The 19,978-nt window shown below is 37.6% G+C and overlaps 1 protein-coding gene across 1 annotated transcript in view; it reads left to right on the forward strand.

The window, feature by feature from the left end:
* LOC131413386 (uncharacterized) overlaps window positions 1-19,978 on the forward strand; it is a 241,448-nt gene that overhangs the window by 202,178 nt on the left and 19,292 nt on the right. The window contains 5 exon segments of the mRNA XM_058553914.1: window positions 13,486-13,597; window positions 13,600-13,706; window positions 15,762-15,792; window positions 15,794-15,989; window positions 15,992-16,014. Of these exon segments, the coding sequence (XP_058409897.1) occupies window positions 13,486-13,597; window positions 13,600-13,706; window positions 15,762-15,792; window positions 15,794-15,989; window positions 15,992-16,014 (469 nt within the window).

Below are 19,978 nucleotides of genomic sequence, written 5' to 3' on the forward strand. Positions count from 1 at the left end.
AAGTTGACTACATTGGACTCCTTTTTCCTTGGAGAGGCAGCAATTTAGCTGGACTGGGATCAACATATTTTCCAGATATAGGTTTACATTTATTGCTGATTAGGCCATGGACAGCGTTACCGTCTGACGATTTACAGAGTATTTGATCCATTAATCCAGAATGCTGTGTGACATTGCCTCAGAACAAGGGGCCCACCACATTGCAAAGGAGATGCAGCCATGGGCACATGATCCACTAGTCTAACACATTCCCCACTATCCAGATACTTTAAATCTGATAGACTGATGAAATATTCTCTTACAAGTGCAACTGAGGCTCCAGCTGGAAAATGTTACCATGTCAGAACAGGGCATCATTGCTTCTGGATGCAGGATATACCCTAAATCAATGACCATAATATGGGGTATCCCAGCACATTGAATAATTGGGAACCAAGAGCTGAAAGTGGAAATGGCCTCAGTTATAATTGCTCCTAGTGGTCCACTTGAGGAATTTGTGTTTCCTGACTCAACAATTTTAGACTTTATAATCCTAGAGGCCTTAGTTTCCAGAAGGAAACGTTTCCATCTGGGAACACAGACCTTTAAGCTATAGCCACCACTAGGTCACATCGGGTTCCTTATGCCAAGAGACCAGCAGGTAAGGAAAGGAGTCACCATTACTGGCAAGGTTAATTATCCCTTATCATCAGTAGGAGGTGAAGCTGCTACTACACAGTGGGGGTAGGGAAGAATAGGTTTGTATTTCAAGTGATCCATTTGGGGCACCTCCTGGTCTTCTCGTGCCCAACTCTAACTATCAGTAGACACGGAGATCAGCTATCGCCTGAGAGGAGCATAGGATCTGCGAGTTCGGACTCTTCAGGAATCTCCATTCAGACTAGTCTACCAGGCAAGCCATCTAGACCAGCAGAGGTGCTGGTCAGGGTGAGGGGAATCTGGAATGTATGGTGAGAAGGGTGATAAAGGGCCTCCATTATAACCTCGAGATGAACTGCAGCAGCTCACACTGTAGTTGTCCCCACTCACCCTTTTCCACTAAGTTCCTAGAAAACAAGATTGACCAGAATCCTGGAGGGATGAGTTCCTAGATGGTATGAGTTTACTACGGAAGCAAATGGACCAGAGTCACAGAAGGGGTGGACCCTGACGGATACTTGGTGCCTCACCCAGATCTCCCCTCAGGCTAAACCCACCTCCCTCAGTTGCTGGGAATGTTGGCTGCTGATGGCTCAGACCAGAGTTCCCCTTTGGGAACTCTCCTTGGCCACAGGAAACATCCTCATCCAGACCATGCCCCTCCTGTAGGGCGATTGATGACAATGACTGACTGATATGGGAATGCAAAGACCTCATCCCCTAGCCTCATTTTGGGATAATTCTCAAGGGTCATTCCAATTCTAGATCATCAGCTAAGGCCTCAGTTACAACCACCTTGTGGGTCAGGATTTCCTTCCGCTCAGTCCTACTTCCTTTACTTAAGTACAGGTATAACTCTCAAGCTCTCTTCTCAATGGATCCGCAGCATGAAACTGCCTCAGAGTGGAAGGAAACTACTCAGTAGGAGAGAACTAAACATTTCCGTGACTTATGTTTACCTTGCTATTCTAGACAGCATTATGTTCTCAGATGCCCCCTTTGAAAAAGTGTACTTTGGTAACTGCAAATATTAAGCAACTATCATTTTTATATGCCAGAGCTCCAATTGACAAAAATAGTACATTTCTTGAAATATAGGAGTATATATATAGCATTAAATCAGACAAGTATTTTGCAAATTGTGATCGCATTTTTGTTTCAGGATGATATCCTGGAATTATTACACCAGCTGTTAACTTCTTATAATGCTTTTATAGTAAGTTTTTAAAACTTCTTTTTTAAAATATGCAGGAAAATCATTTATGAAAAATATCTTTTAAATATAACTTTGAAAATGCCAAACTATTTATAGAAGTGGGACCATTATTTAAATGCTTTATAGAATATCTATAATTTTTTTCACTTAAGGTAGTAAAAACGTCCTTAAGATCTTCCATAAATAGTAAGTTCACAACAAATAGGTCAGTTTCTCATTATCTCTCTTTCCTATATTGATGGTAATTTCTGGCATTCTAGTTCAGTCCTACCAGGTGCATGATCTATGATTCCTTTGGAAATATGGCTTAAAGGTTAGATTTGTTTGCCCAGGGGAAATGGTTAGTCAAAGTAGACATCATGGAAGGTCAGTTTCCAGAAACATCCGGCAGTATTTGGCCATGTATAGATGTTTGAATATGTGCACACACACATATATATTGAAACAGAGACTCAAAAATTACTCAGAAAGAATTTAATTAGCTCTTTAATTTCTAGATTTCCTCAGAGCTATCAACACAAATTACTTTTTAAAATAGGTGGCTAAATAAAACAACTCAGGATTAAATTGGAAAGAAAAAGAGTTAATATATTAGGTATTTTGTTGTACTAAATTATGGGCTATTTGTACCTCTATTTTTAGATCTTTAGATGTTTTAAAAGAAGATATAGACTAATAATTACTAAAACTTCTCTTGACATAAATGGAAGGATTTAATTTTCTTTTCTATGGCAAGAACACTTCTCTGTAAGCAACCACTGAGAAGAGAGTGAAATTCAGATTATTTTCATTATCATTTATTTAGAAACTACAATTATAATTGTTGATGATTAAATAATTCCACTGTCTAATATTAATTGGGCACTTATTATGAGTCTAATATTACATTCTCCCTTTTCATTTTCCTATGAACCATTGGAATAGGTATTGTCTTATCAATATAGGTATCTTATAGGTATTTTCTTATTTTAGAGAGATTAAGCACTTTACTCAGGTTCACACAGGTACGTTGTGATGGAGTTGACACTCAAACCCAGTTCCATCTGATTTTAAAAACTCATACTTTTAAAACTATGCTATATGTTTTCTTTTGATCTTGTACATATATCAAATATATATGTATATGTTATGTATATATTACTAAACAAAGCTTATTCTTTATGCTATGTGTATTTTTCAATTCAATTCAATTCAGTTGAACAAAATCTTCTTGAATGCTCCAGACACCAGACAAAATGGCAGGAATGACACCTTAGACTTCTTGTCAACATTTGGTCATTATGTTCTCCTAATTTGTCTTCATCTTCATTTTAACTTGACTTATATCTGAATTAGACTGTTATGTTGGGGTGAGACGGTGTAAGACCTACGGTGTATGTGCCATGTGCCCACATTTTGCTAAAAAAGGCAAAATTAAACTCAATCCCACAACAATCTGAAGAGTGTTACAGTGCTCTTACACATGATAATAGTTTATCAACCTCCTGTTTAAACTCTTATGTATACCTTGAGCATATTTTCTCCTTCTCTCTTATTTTTAACATAGCTGGTGTTGTCAATAACTTGGGCTGCATTTCCATTTATGGACTTCTTACTGCAAAAGCCGATTTATCTAGTACACACTATCCAAACTATGGCTTTAGGAAAGAAGCAAACAAGAGAATCCAAAGCTATGTTTTCTGCTTTCTGCTTTAAATATCTGAGCCACCTACAGATGCTGTTAGGAGAATCACAATGTGGTTCCTTCCATTAGGATATGTATTTCCATTGCCTGCAATAGTGGAATCAAAATTAGAAGCCAATTTTGCCATTTGAAATGCCAATTGAAAGTATTTAGTGACTTCCCAGCTTTGTATCATAAAGCAATCCTGCTTTAAAAGTGGCAGGCACCTTCCTAGGAATCCGACATGTTCTCTCATTTAATTCTCATAATAACTTGTAGACACTACAATCCCCTACTTTTAGAGGAAACATCTGAGGCCCAGAGATTAGTTAATTCACAAAATATCACAAAACTAGTAAACAGAAGAGTGAGGATTCAAACTGGGCTCTCTCTCTCAGCCTGTATGTAGTTCTGCCCCTCATCCTGCAGTTGTAGTTAGCCGGGCAAGTCCCAAAGTCTCCTGATCGTATATTTATGGCTAAACTGTGAAGTATTTTTTTCCTATACTGTTCTGCTTATGTATTATCACACGGCTCATCAATGTAATTGTTTTCAAATCTAACTGCTTTTACATTATTGTTCCAATTATTAATAAAACGTCTATTATGCATAAAATATTTCGTTATTCTCACTCATGAAGTGCTTTGTAAACCTTTTAACTAATTAGGCAAATACCAGCAGGGTAAATTTTCTCCTTCTTGCTAACCGATTAGCTGCAAAGATAAGTGACTTCCTGAAGCCAGAAGGAAAGCTGCAGTAATAACTGTGGCAAAACATCCTCTCCTGCAGCCCGCTTTGGTGGTGGTGTGCAGTCAGGGACTCTAGCTGTCCTCAGCTCACATACATCTTAGTCATCATAAAGCGCCACCCCAGATTTACTCATTCCATCCTTTAAGAGAATTCCTCTTGGAAAAATAGATGTGTTCTAATATCACATCCAGTATTTATTACCACAGAGTGTTCAAAAAAAATCTTACTGGTAAATGGAAAAATTGGCGTTCTAACACAGAAATGCACACATATTGAATGAAAGATATTTTCAAATAGGCAAACACTTTGGTCACCTTTGCTCCAAGTGGTGACTTTGTTTTTGAAGTATGCTTTCATTTTGTTTTTCTGCTCTGGTGTAAGTTTCATCTGTCCCTGCCCCCCTGCAAAGCCTCCCACTCCCATTCAGAGACTGTCATTGGAGAGAACAGCCTAAAGAACCGAGGAGTCTCTTTGGACTCCTCGAGCATACTTCAATCCTTGTTTTCTCATTAGAACATTCAGACTTTTGTGCCTCAGTGGGAATGATCAATTATTTCACTGTCAGTAGTGGTAATATTACCCCTAAGATTTAGCAATTTTCAAAGATCTTTTAACTTAATTAGAGGCATTTGTTGTAAATTGAATTATACCTGTTAAAAATACAATGTGTTATATTAAAAGTCTAATACCCAAATTGGCCAAGGAGACACAATTTTAGGGGGAAAAAACCTAGTTTAAAAATGCTAACATCCACATAAACCTGTGAAATTTCTTTTTCATAAAGTTTTCTAAACGTTGAAAGAGTAGATAATTTTATCCAAAGCATTTTGGTAAATGCATATGAACAAATCTTTTGTAAAAGTATTTCCCCAAATATTTGAAACAATAACAAAGAAATAGCAGATATGAGCATTTTAATAACTTTGGTAAAAAATAAAACTGATGCCATTCATAATCTCTGTATATTAATCCAATAATCAGCCCTTGGTGCTTCCTTACCTGGACATATTTTTACCTCATTTTCTTTTAAACATGGTGTCACAGTGAACTTGCTCAAAGAGGCCCTACCAGTCAAATCGTTTAGTGATATACTGCCGTGTACTTATGAGACTTTTCTCAGCTGCCATTTAGAAAATCGTGGTGGTGGTTTTCTAATTTCTTAGGCACCAAACAAACAAGTTGGTGTGGGCTGTATGAATATTGAAATGAGTAAGTGAAAGGTATAGGCCAACTGACTGAAGCAGATCACAGTTTTTACCTAAACCATTCGGAAAACCACATTTAAAAAATTACTTATTTAATAAATACTTGTTTTAAGCACCTACTATGTACAAGGCATGGTGCCAGGATCCAGGGATATGGTGGTGAACAAGACGGATAGTTCCTGCCTTCATGGAGCAAATAGCTTCACTAACTCTTTAATGTTAATGTTAGTGCGCCTTTTAACTGAGTTCCAGTATAACTTTTGTGTATATGTGAGTGAGTTGTAAACCTCCTTCTTGCCAACCCCATCAGCCCCCATATACTCAGAGAAGCATGGATTGTGGAAATACACAGGTTTTGGTATCAGACTAAAATCAGGTTCAAATCTAGAGTCTAGTCTTAGTTCTATCTCTTAATAGCTGTGTCATCTAAAACAAGTAATTTGAACTTTCTTAGTGCTCATTTCCTCATCTGTAAAATGTGTATAGTAACACATGTCCTCTAAAGTGGCCCTGTAAATTAGACATAATATACATATATTATGTAGTGTGTTCAATACATAATAGTTCCTGTTATATATCAGTTATTAGTGTCTATGCCAAAAATTCTCATTTACCTTAAAAACTCTCATCCATAATCTATTTTTCAAGGAAGTGAATGAAGGAAGAGGGTTTTGTCCAGATTAAGTGGGTTTGCAACTATAAGCCAGCAGGTGGGAAACTAATCTTTTCAATGAGTGCTCGAGTTTATATTGTTCAATGTCATTATAGACAGTTCCATTCAAAGAGAAAATTTATATTAAACTTAGTGACCAACACTGTCTAACTTTTTAGGTTTCGGTGTGTGTCATTTCCACACACCGATGTGACAAATGGGTCTCAACCATTCTGATGGCTTCTTATTACCATGTTAGTGACTTCAAACTGATGTTTCTAGTTCTATCTCCTGAACTCCAGTTCCATAAGTACAACAGACTATTGGGCAGTTTCTCTTGGATATACCGTAAGCATTTTCCAGATGCAGGTCAATATGAGCTCACTGTTTTCCTAATTTTTCCCCCTTCCCCACCAAATTGCTTTTTTCTGATATGTTCTCCACTCTGTCACTTTTGGATGAACTACCTGAGCTAGAAACTTTGGAACCATTTTTGACTCTTTTCTTTCAGGCCCCATATTCAAAAAGTCTCCAAGTCTTGCGAATTTTAGTCAAATATCTCTCAAATCCACCCATTTATCTCTGTCCCTCCACCTCTCTAATTCCTTTTCCCTTAAAAAGGATGTTGTTGGTATTTGGTGGTGTTATGGGTTGACTTGTGTCCCCTCAAATAATATGCTAGAGTTCTAACCCCTCGTACCACAGAATGTGACCTTATTTGGAAAAAGACATTGCAAATGTAAGTTAAGAAGAAGTCGTGCTGGAGTAGAGTGGGCCCTTAATCCAATATGGCTGGTGTCCTTAGGTTTGAAGACACAGACACACAGCGGGAAGACAGCTATGTGAAAATGGAGGCAGAGATTAGATTTATGCTACCACTAGCCAAGGAATGCCTGGGGCTACTAGAAGCTGGAAGAAACAAGGAGGGATCTTTCCTCCTCCATCTTCTCCTACTAGAACCTTCAGAGAGAGCATAGCCCTGCCAACACCTTGGTTTAAGACTTCTAGCCTCCAGAACTGTGAAAGAATAAATTTTTGTGGTTTGAAATCACCCAGTTTGTGGTTAAGGTAGCCCTGTGGAACTAATACAGAGGGCAAGAGGGTTCTTCATTGTTGGAGACTCTCAAATACTTTTCAGGAAGCTTGGTGCCTTTGCCACCCTCGTGAAGAACACTCGTGCCCATATTTCTGAAAGCTCCACAGTTCTGCTGCTTGTTGAGCAGTCCTGGGAGGGCATCATCTAGGTTGTCATTCTTTCTCCCCTTTAGTCTGGACTCTCCCCAAACTTTTTTCATCCTGTAGCCAAAGCAATGTTTCTAAAACACAAACGTGCCATGCCTCGCCACCTGCTCCCCTAAAATACTTCAAGAGTTATTGATGGTGGCAGGAAAGAGTCCAAATTCCTTAATATGGCTTCTCTAACCAGACCCCGCACAAGCAGACCCCTTCTACCTCTCCAACTTCAGCCTCTGCCACCGTCTTCACCTACTTGGATTCTCCTCACCCAATTCAACTTATTTTCAGTTTTAGAAATAGAACTTTATTCTTCTGAGAATTGCATGTGTGATGAAATGCACTCCCAGCTTTCTTGCCTACCATCCTCATTCTCACTTGTCTAATTCCTCTTTACCTCATAGATCTCTGGAGAGAAGCATTCTCTGGCCCAGTTTGCAGTATGTGTCTGTCCTATGTTTCCTCACAGCATTTTGTATGTTACCATAACACTTACCGCCCTGGACTTTATTTGTCTTTTCACTTATCTGTCTTTACCAATAGAATGAAATTTCTGTGGGTGAGTGGCAATGTTGTTTACCTGTGAAAATCCAGAACCCACCTATATCAGTATGTTATTGCTGCTATAACATATTACTACAAGCTTGTGGCTTAAAGCAACACAAGTTTATTATTTTACGGTTTTGGAGGTCAGAAGTCTGAAATGGGTCTCACTGGGCTAAAATCAAGGTGTCAGCAGGACTGTATTCTTTTGGGATTCCAGCAGAGAATCCATTTCCTTGCCTTTTCCAGCTCCTAGAAGCTGCCCTCATTCCTTGGCTTATGGCCCTCTTCCTCCATCTTCAAAGCCAACAAATTCGAACCAAGTGTTTCTCACACTGTTATCTTTCTGACTTTCCTTCTGGTTGTTTCCCTGTCTCTCTGGCTTCCCTCGTCCACATTTTTAGGACTCTTTCAATTATATTGGGCCCACCCAAATGATTCGTAATAATTTCCCTCATTTTGAAGTCAATTGTTTAGCAATCTTAATTCCATCTGCTACCTTAATTCCTCTTTGCCATATAATTTAACATAATCACAGGTTACAGGGATTAGGGTGTGGACATATTTAGAGGGGATATTATTCTGCCTTCTACATCACCGTAGGGCCTGACACGTTATATTCATTTAATGATATCTGTTGAGTGAGTGAGTTGAATCCAATTAAACCAGCTTCTACAGAGGAAGAAACATTTCCTTCTTTTAGGTTTCAAATAAAGGGGCTTGCTTTCCAACAGCCTAGAGTTTCTTGATCTTGGGGTTACTTGCTAAAGTGATTCAGTAGATGATTGATGAAGAGTTCTAATGGAGAGTCAGGAGATAGTAGTTAGAGAACTCTCTCTTATCAGTTATGTTAATTTGGGCAAATCACTTAACTTGTTTGGGCTTTAGTTCAGCTTCTGCAAAAGTTTGAGGGAATATGATGATGTCTTCTCCAATGTTAACGTGGCATGACCTATACATCTTAGAAAAAGCCTCAGAATTACTGAGGATATCCATGTTCAAAAACTTGTTGATGGAGGCAGGGCTGGTGGCGCAAGCGATTAAGTGCACGCGCTCCGCTGCAGCAGCCCGGGGTTCGCGGGCCCGGACCCAGGGCACACACCGATGCGCTGCTTGGCAAGCCATGCTGCGGTGGCGTCCCATATAAAGTGGAGGAAGATGGGCACGGATGTTAGCCCAGGGCCTGTCTTCCTCAGCTAAAAAAGAGGAGGACTGGCAGATGTTAGCACAGGGCTGATCTCCACATAAAAAAAAAAAAAAAACTTGTTGATGAAAGAAACATGGTGAAAAAATAAGTGAAAAATACCCAAATGAAAGAATTGTATAAAATAAAAACTTGACTTAAAAAATGCTACCTCTAGGGTATGGTTAGTTATACCTGAAGAAGGCAATATGCAAATTTTAGTGCCATTGATTGATGGTGACTTTTTAAAAGAATTATTTTGCACAGCTGATGAATGATGGGCTTTGGTTGTATACAAATTCCTAAGGAGTCCTGTACACTGTAGAAGAGAGTTTAAGAATGCATTCCATGATTTTTTCATAAAGCAATTTTGGTCTTTTTTTTATTGTTATTACACTGATGGATCCTAGAAATCTTGTTTGATTTCGGGTCTCTATAAGGATTGGGCATGGAAGGGGGATATATGTGTGTCACATGAAATATGGCTGAAGTTCAGAGAAATAGGTTTCATTTAATAGCTGAATACTGGATGACCTTACCATTCTTCTCACCCTCTGGCAGCTCACCCCGCGAGCGACAGAGGAGCCGCCTGCGTGAACTGAGGAGTAGCTGCTGGCCTCAATGTGATTTTGCAGTGATCTGTGTGCTCTGTGGCTCCCTTCATAACCAACAAATCAATTCCCGCTATACGTATTACACACCCCGGTGGCAGAGGCCATTTATTATTCTTTTGATGGTCATACTCTTTGTACATAACCAAGAAAGATTACAGAGGAAGGAAAGAACAGTTGAGATGTGGATGAAGATATTACACAATGCCACTGCATTTTATAATGTGCCTTGCATGTATACAAGAATAAAAAAGATGCTCTCTTTCAAGACAATTTTGAAACATGGATGTGGAATTTTCTTTTGAATGGAATATATTTCAACAACGATTTATAGAGAGAGAGCTGTGGATGTAATTCTATATAAGGACCCGTTTAGATTTCAAGTGCAAATTCAAAATGATCAAGAGAAAAGGAATGTCACCGTCATATTTTCTTGTCAGATAGAAATTGTTTATGAAGTTATACTTGACCAGCTTTGTTCAATTAATGAGCTTTTCAATACATCCTTTTATTTGACATCATCTAGCATCAACTGATTCTTTTATTAATTTCTAACTTGGCAGTATATAATTTTTAAAATCTAAATGATTGATTCCAGGTTTTTCTTAATTCTTTGACTCCAGATGATATAGTTACCATTGATAAACAAACAAATAAAAACAAATATTGAATTGTGTTGACAAGGTACAAAATAATCAAATATTTTGAATTAGATATAAATGGGACATAGTGAAATTTTAGTGTTATTTGTCCAAAATCAAACGTCCCATAAACAAGTATGTATATCTGAATGTGAGTGGGAAACATTTTATCGGTGAAACTAATGGTAAAAGTATGACTTTATAGCGGGCTCTGTGCATAAACACTTAAACTGCTTAGTCATTTATGTCAGTGGATATGAAAAGAACAGTGGAAATTTCCAAAGGTCAAAAAAGCTACTGTCTTTTCTGTTTTGCATCATTTGAGATTTTCCAGTTTTTTGCAACAACACAATGCCAAATCTGTATTTGATTTTCTCTTCTCTTTGAAGAGGCAAAACAGTGACAGAATAATTAACTGAAGAGGAAACCATGCGCAGAATATTTTGCATTAGCAGTGTAGAAAGTTCTGGGTTTCATTTCACATGATGGTAAACGTACTAAAGTATTCTGGAATCCTTCTATAAGAAAGTCAATGCCCTGACTATATTACCATTTGTAAACCAAAGTCTCTTGGGGGCCTGTTTCCTGTTTAACAGTTCCTCATTTGTGTAGTAGAAACGCACGCTCAGTACAGAGACTGCACGTAGTTTCCAGTTAGATGATGCTCTACACCTGCATGGCAAAATACACACAAGAACAACAAAAAGAAACTGTCAGTGACAAGCCTGGTGTCTCATTAGTCCTGTGACGACCAAAAGGCTACAGTCGTGGGTTGGAATTTTAAGAGGAATAGTGGGTTTTCTTTTACTTTCTGTTGTTAGTTCTTTTTTTCTTTTTTCCCCCCCAAGACTCTTGTTTCTATTATTTATCTTTTCCTTCTCATGGTACAATTGTCGTTATATTTGATAGTCTTCAGAGAGAGATGAGCTTTTGTATGTCAACTCTTTTGAATCTATCTATGAATTTTATTTCTGCTATGTTCTCCCTCTGCCTTGACCTGCTGCGGTTAGTCACTAACTCACTGAACTACTCGCTATAGTACTAGCTTCTCTTTTGGTAACATGCTTATAAGCAAGACTATTTTTGTTTGAGGAATTTACTGAATTATTCTAGAGTATCTTTCTAGAATAGAATTAGAAAAGCTACTCCAGGAACTTGGAGTCTAGTTACTATAAAGATGGATTACTGGTTTAATAGAAGCAACGTTTTGTTAAACTGATGATAGTATATAGTGACATAATTTACTGTTTTAATTAAATAACAAATATATGCATATCCATGTTTATATCTCCTTAAAAATAAAAAGAACCATATCATTATTTAGACAGGTCTCCTACATTTCTTGGGCTTGCTGCAAGGCCAGCCTATTTCAAAGTAGCTCTGGTGTATGTTGGAAGAGGAGAAAGAGGGAGAAGCAGCAGATTGAGTATGTATTGCTCGGCGATAGTGGCACAAGGCTAGCACTGTTCCAAGTGTTTTGCATCTGTTATCTTAGTCATCATATTGACCCTCGGGTAATGGGTACTATTATCATTTCCCTTTTCCATGTGAGGAAATGACAGCATAGAAAGGAATTATACTCAGGCAGTCAGATTCCAGAGCTTGTCCTTTTAGTGACTAAACTATGGTAACTCCACTGTAGATTCCCTGCACATATTCTCGGGACTGGGTGGGGAGTGAGTTCTGCCTCTACAGTTATTTTCAGATGGTTTATCTTCTTTCTTGCAAAAACTATAATTTTAAAAACTTTGAAAACATCTCTTGCTCTCAATACCAAACACAGAGGAAACCAGAGCTAAATCAGAATACCTTGTATGTAATTCTTTTATGTTTAATTTCAACAGAAAAAGTTAGTACCGTGGTAAGGATTAAAAGAGTTCTTAAGCTTCGAATTCTCATTCATATATAGTGATATATTAATAACTCATTTCAACTTTTAAAATGAAATAGTTAACTTTTAAAAAATTATATGCAAATAATTAATTCTAATCTTAATAAAGAGGGATCCTTGTGGGTAGGTGAGATAAGCAGGAATATATTATAGATTCTAAAGATTAAAAAAAATAAGTTGATTGTTTATAATAATTCATTTCCCTATTTTTTTTAGATTTTTAATTGTTGCAAAATACACATAACATTTATCTTCATAACCATTTTTTTTTTTTTTTTGGGTGAGGAAGATTGTTGCTGAGCTAACTTCTGTGCCAATCTTCCTCTATTTTGTATGTGGGACGCCACCACAGCATGGCTTGATGAGCAGTGTATAGGTCTGCACCCAGGATCCAAACCTGTGAACCCCAGGCCACTGAAGCAGAGCGTGCAAACTTAACCACTACACCACTAGGCCAGCCCCCAATCTCCACAACATTTTCATCTTAGAAAACTGAAACTCTATATCATTAAACACTAACTCCCTACTTCCTCTCCCCTGGGCCCCTGGGAACCACCGTTCTACTTCCTGTCTCTATGAATTTGACTACTCTAAGTACCTCACACAAATGAAATCATACAGTATTTGTCTTTTTGTGACTGGCTTATTTCACTTAGCATAATGTCCTCAAGTTTCATCCGTGTTGTAGCATGTGTCAGAATTTCCTTCCGTTTTAAAGCTGAATAATCCATTCGATGGACAGTTGGGTTGCTTCCACCTTTTGGCTATTGTGAATAACATGGGTGTACAATATTTGTTCAAGACTTGCTTTGAATTGTTTTGAATATATACCCAAAAGGGGTATTGCTGGATCATATGGTAATTCTATTTTTAATTTTTTGAGGACCTGGCATACTATTTTCCATAGCAATTGCACTATTTTGCATTCCCACCAATAGTGCACAAGAGTTCCAATTTTTTCACATCCTCATCAACACTTGTTATTTTTTGGCTTTTCTTTTTTTGATAATAGCCACCCTAATGGGTATGAGGACATATCTCATTGTTGTTTTGATTTACATGTTCATATCCATGTTCCTTTATGTTCCCCTTTAGTCATCCGTCTTAGCAAAAAGAAACAAATAACTTGAGTTCCAAGTATTTAAGGAATATTTTCATTCAATTTTATTTTCACAATGTCTTTACTGTCATTCTCAAAATATTTTACTTTTGGTTGTGCTTTAAGCCCAGAGTTCATCTACTATTGCTTTGTTTGTAGTTGTTCTTCAGTTGCTGATAGTTGTGGATCTGGAGAATTCTTCAAGCATCTCCATTTTGTCCTGAAGTCAGTGTGTTTAGAACTTCAATTAGCTCAATGGCGAAGAAGCCATGGCTCTGGTACATCATCCTGCTGATGGCTTGTCTCTGGTTCCTGAGGCTCTACCTGCATTACCTGAGCCAGTGGCTTTTCCTCCAGGCCATTTCAGCTCCTGTTACAAAGTGAGTGCTTTCTCTTGAATGTCAAAGGCATGCATTTTCATCTTGATAGGCCAAATGAAAGCACAAAACTCCTCTCTTATCCATTTACTGTAAAAACTAAAATGCAGGTATAATTTGGAAAGACAAAAATGTCTTTATCTAAGAGCAGGAACTTCTGTTAACAGTTATAGTCTCATCTTATGGGCCTATATATACAAATACATAACTGGCACATCAATATTTATTTAAAATTTAGCAGATTCAAGTATGTTCTGATATCTGAGCAGCATCCAAAAAGGAATTTAGCAACAATATTTTATTCTATTTTGATTTTATCAGAGTGACTTAGATTGAAGGTATTTTAGAAGTAATGTAAGTATGATTTATCATCTATACTCAGAGAAGCAAAGATTGCTTCTTCTGCAAAATGATTGAGTTCAAACAATTACCAAACTCAAGCCCAGGTAGCTTTCTGGGCCATTATCCTCTGGAAAAACATGACACTTTAAAGGTTATCTCTCCATAAACGTGATTCCATAGACACTATAGATAGACAAACAGATAAATATCAATACAAGAAAAATTCATTTTCTCAAATGTAGATGGTACAGATATAAAGTTGTGTGTATATTTTCAATTAAGAAGATTGAAGACAGTTTTAAAACACTATGAAAAGGAATATATTTGTATATCATTTATATACACATATAGTTTTTGGTAACCTGAAATTAAATCACGAATATCTGAATATGTTTCAGAAAATGAAAATTTATATATACTAAATAACTATATCTTCAACGGAGAATTTTTACATAGATATTGTATTCCTTCCCTTCTCCTCTTCTTTTTCCTCTCTTTCTTTTTTCTTTTTTTTTTTTTGTGTGTCTGTGTGTGATGGTTTCCAAAGCAGAAATGACAAATGGTATATGCTTGGGCTAGTTGCCTTTTGCTATCTGCTTTCTTACTTCTTCAGTAGAAAAGGAAGCTCTGTCTTTATTGGTTGTTAATAAAATGAGACTCAAAAAAATATCTTGACAGCCCAGTTTATCCAACTTCTTAAGCAACAGAGGACCTAAGGTATTCTAGGATATTTTGCTGGCTATTGTCTACGTCCTCGGGCTTGAATCCTACATTAGCTCTGTGTCCCATGGTAGTTATGAAACATGACAATAACTACAGCAACAATAAGCATTTCTTCTGCTCTTACTCTGTTAGGTCCTCCACTAAGAAATGTACACACATTACTTTATTTGATATTCACAACAGCATAAGAACAAAGCATAAAACTTCCTTCAAAGCAAAGGTCAAGGAGTGGAGAAAATGAAGAACTCTTTTCAGTAGAGAGCTGATAAGTAGGATGCACAGCAGGATTAACTACAAAAAGGCTTTAAAAGGCTGCGGTGTAGGGGAGGGAAAACTTAGAGCACAATGAAGTCTCACTTTGCATGGAAAGAGGGTGGTAAAGCCTGGATCAAGGCTGCCTGAATCACTGGGCTCACCTCGGATTCAACCTCGAGATCCTTAGGGTTTGTCAAGTTGTCCCTCTTAGAACAAGTAAGAAGTATGATAATTTGTTGTTAGCAGTGTTATTGTTGTATTCAGGGGTCTAGCTAGAGGAATCACAAGCAAAACTAATCAGCTATACTGAAACTCTGATGAATTGTTAGATTTATTTGCACTTCTGATTTCTGTTAGAGCTTGACCCACTACTAAGTCCACTGGTATATTTTGCGTTTCAAATAGCTTACCAGTGAGTGAACTGCAGGGCAGTTCTTAGTCTATAGAATGCTCTGCTCGGTGGATAAAAGTGATATCCTGTCTATGGTTGCATACGACACTTACAAGAACAGTGAACAATTTAGAATTTGGCTTTTCCTCAAAAGTGAGCTGTTGGAGTGGTACTAAGGAGTTGGGAAAAGATGAAGACTTCTAACACTTAATTTTGGGGTACTATTAGGTGTCAAGTTTTCTACATTAAAAAAAGAAAGCACATAGTTTTTAAAATTGTTTCGTATACCTGGCATTTTGTATAATTCTCCTTGTTTGCACATATGTGGTTGTGTTGTTTTCCCACAGATTCCATTTTTCCCCTCTCACGGTTGAGCTCAAGTTACCCATCTTCTTCACTTTGCGTCGAAGAAGAGTTGCTTGTGGTTGTGGTGGGGACTTTACTGCTGAACACAATGATACTTCCTTTGGTTCTGATCAGATGGGGCTGTCACCTACTATTTGCCTCCTGCCCTGATGTCTTGTCAAAGCTAATCATTACCATGGGACTATGGACAGTTCTGGACCCATTGGCAGTGTCATAGTGGATACTATCCTGGGGGTAAGTCAAGTAAAATAATCGGGATATGAGTTCTTGACATAGAATTTAGCTTTAGTACACAAGTCAGTTGACATGGGAAGTTTCAGTAATCATGAACAATTCAATATTCATATTAAATTGAAGTTATTAAGTTTTTCCTCCTAATAAAAGAATTATGGATGTCTAATATAATCAGTTTAAGTGTAATTTTAACTATCTCAAACACTTGCAAAATAGGCAGGAAATAATGTTGGAGATCAAATCCAAACTAATTTGCACATTTTTCAAAATTATTACAAAGAAGCTTTATTTTGCAACCATTTCTTGGTAACTTTTTTTTAATGTTAAGGATTTTCACAGCCAAATGTTATTAAATAAAAGTAATTGTACAGTAATTCCTTTAATTGGTTAGGTTATACATTTGCTTTATGATGTACTACTTACTCTTCTGTAATTGATATATTGGAGAAAAATAAGAGCTTTTTAAATATTTCTAAGTAATAAATAAATTTTTAAAAATTACTCCATAGGCATTTATTTTGACTTTTGTGACACTCATGAAATAACAAACAGTGCACCTTCACCCTAAAATACATACTTTTAGGATTTCATGATTATGAATGATGTACTAGTGTACATGACATAAACAATAGCAATAATGATTCTAATATTTGAAGAGTACTTTGTATTTTTCAAACACCTTTACACAATTTATTTGATTATATATTTACAACAGCACTGTAAATTTGTGGGACAAGTATTCTTCTCATTTTACAACTGGGAGGAACAAGACACACAGAATTACATGATTTGTCTGAGGCCACATAGCCAGCACACACTGCAACTAGAACTAGAACCCAGATTTGTGAATTCTGAGGCTGGTGTTTCTCCATTATATTAAAATCTCTGCTTCAAAGTTTGAATCAATACATTGTTTTGTGAAATCAAATGTATGCCATTCCTGATGACAATTATTTGATTACATCAAAATATTTAGCTTACTAATGAATGTTGGGGCTATGATCTGAGGCAAAATTGATGTGAATTTTAATGTAAATTTATTGCCACATCCAAATCTCTTGTTGCCTTGAATTTGCAAGGCCTAGGAATTCCTGGTGAGTGTTGCTGGAATGTACAGTTTCTCAAATCTTAATCTGCATCAGAATCTATTGCAAGTCTTGTTAAAATGCATATTGCTGGGTCTTGCCCCAAGAGTTTCTGTTTTGGTAGATCTGGAGTAGGGTCTAAGAATTTGCATCTCTAACAAATTCTCAGATAACAGTGATATTGTTGGTCTGGGGATCATAATTTGAGAACCACTGACATCATAGCTGCATAGGAAAGATCTGGTGAGCATGCTGGGAAGATCTAGGAATGCCAGTAGAGCTTGAAAGAGCCAAGCTCCAGCAAGGCAAGGCTCAATGGAAAGGTTTTACTGTCCTATCTATTAACCATCACCCACAACCTGTCATTTAGTTACTTTTCCTACGTTTTATTGAAGCTGGCAAAAGCTTTAGATCAGATTATCAAAGCAAAATTAAAGATATTAGCAAATAATAGAATAATTCAAGCCAAAAAAACACTTTAATTTGGAGTCATCAAATTTTCAAGCAATTTCAATAGGCAAAGAGAAAGAAATCTGAATTTTAACTAAATTTTTTTACTTTAGACCTGACTATGAAATATAGCCCCAAGCAAGGAAGCAGATGGATACTATAAATAAATAAATATGATCAAATGTTCATTTATAAAATTATCTTAATTTATGCAATAATGTTTCATAACTGGCATATTTTTCCTTTTAAGAAGAAAAAATTTTTACGGTTGTTATATATATGTTTAGACTATATTCGTTGTCCCAAGCAGATTACAGAGATGCAATATTTTGATGGGCTCTACTTTTTAACTGTATTTGAAATGGAATTTACCATTAATCATGTGCTTTTAGAACTGAAGGCCAAATTGCTGTCCTAACTACATTCATGAAGATATTGTCCGGGTGCTGTGGTAAGCAGCTAGGATAAGCAAAGCCTGTTGCTGTTTTTATCTCTTTCTCTCAGGCCACACTATACTACAGCAGTGCATCTCCAATTTTAATGTGCTTGCAAGTCACCTAGGGATCTTATTAAAATGCAGTTGTGATTCAGCAGGTGGGGCCTGAGATATTGCATTTTAACAGACTCCTAGGTGATACCAAAGATGCTGGTTCCATGGAGCAATCATACTGTGACAAGGTGCTAGATGCTTTACTGAGAGGGCCTCTTCCTTCTCTTTGCTCAGGGTTCCTGGGCTTCTCTTAGCTAGACTGGGGTCCTTGGTGCACTGAGTCCACTAATGGCTTTTTAGGCTTTGTCTGAGAATTCTGACTGCTTATTTCTGAGTGAAATGACCTCTGTTACAAATGCTTAGAACCTGCAGACAAGTGTGATAGTTGACTCTGCAATCATGTAGATCATTTAACATTACGAAAATGAATTAAAAGCAGCCTACCAGTGTATCTAGTTTCTAGTCCTGCTGCTAGAGATCGGAGGGAGAGCCATGTGCCGAGGAAAGCATATCAGTATTTGGAAGGCTGATTTGTTTTCATATTCTAGCCTGCGACCACCCTCTGAAACCTCAGTACCACTGAAAACCTTGATGACATATCAGAAGAGGGAGCCTTGTCAGTCAAAAGAGGCTATGTTTGGTACTCCATCTCTAAGTCTTTTCACTCTACTAATTAGCCTCATTCTGATTCTGAGTGGATTGAGTTGGAGCCAGCTGGGTTTCATCCACATTCCTACTTCTCTCAGACTCCAGGTTAGCAAGCAGGAGACTATGCCACCAAAGTTTGTTGAGCAGGAGATGTAGAGAGGAATGCTGCCTGCACTCTGGTAGAATCATATCCCATAACATCTCACAATTCCTCCCAGAAGCCTGATGTGCATATTGAGCAGACAGGGTGCTAATCTGATCCTATTGCAACACCACATGTGAGGCCTCTTGGGGCGGATGAGCAGCTGTCCCTTACTATCTTCTGAGGTCTCTTCATAAGGAATATCTGCAGCCCTCCTAGAGTGGATTTCCTTACTCCAATCAGGTCTCCTGGAGAGATTAATAGCTAACTGATCCACTGTATCAAAGGCAGCTGACAAAATGAGCAGCCTTAATTTAGTCTGGGGCCTCTGATGTAATCTAGACAAAAGTAGCCTCCAGCATGGCCATCTCAGAACCAGGTCAGAGGTCTGTAACCTGATGGAAGCTGACTTGGATTCTAATAGATGAGGATAGCACCCGCATCTTTCTCCACTTGGAAAGAAAAGCTGAAGCCTCATATCCAATCTGCACAATTATGGACTTTCCAGTTAGAATCCATCATGTTTCATTGAGGATGACATCTACTTTTGCTGCCTTAAAAAATCTCTAAAGCTGCATGTGATCCACAGATCAGCAGCATTGGAGTCCCCACTTGGACACTCCCACCCATTGAATCTAAACTTGCTTTTTAACACGCTCTCCGGTGATTCAACAGCACACTGAAATTTGAGAAGTACGGCTCTAGAGCAGTTGTTCTCAAAGTAAGGTCCCTGGACCAACAGCGTTAGTTTCATCTGGGAACTTAATAGAAATGCAAAATCTCAGGCCCTATACCAAATCTACCAAGTCAAAAACTCTGGGAAGGAGCTATGTGTTTTAACAAGCCTTCTAATGATTCTTCTACTCATTAAAGTTGGAGAACTTGTGTTCCACATGAGATCATAGTTACCATAGATTGAACATCACTCATGAGATTCAGGTTCCCCGAGTTCATAGCTCCGGTTCTTTCAGCACTTGCTTTAGCAGATAAAGCTGAGGATCACCTGTGTTTGATATAGGTCAGCCAGCCAAGAGAGATGCTATCTAACTTTATGAGAGTTTTTGTTCTGGATTCATTTTTTCATGGCAATCTAAAAGGAGATGTGGCAGGTAGAATAGTTTGAGGCTGAAGGATTGAGTGGGAATTGAT

Source organism: Diceros bicornis, chromosome 14 (genome assembly GCF_020826845.1).
Source record: "Diceros bicornis minor isolate mBicDic1 chromosome 14, mDicBic1.mat.cur, whole genome shotgun sequence".
Taxonomy (NCBI): Eukaryota; Metazoa; Chordata; class Mammalia; order Perissodactyla; family Rhinocerotidae; genus Diceros; species Diceros bicornis.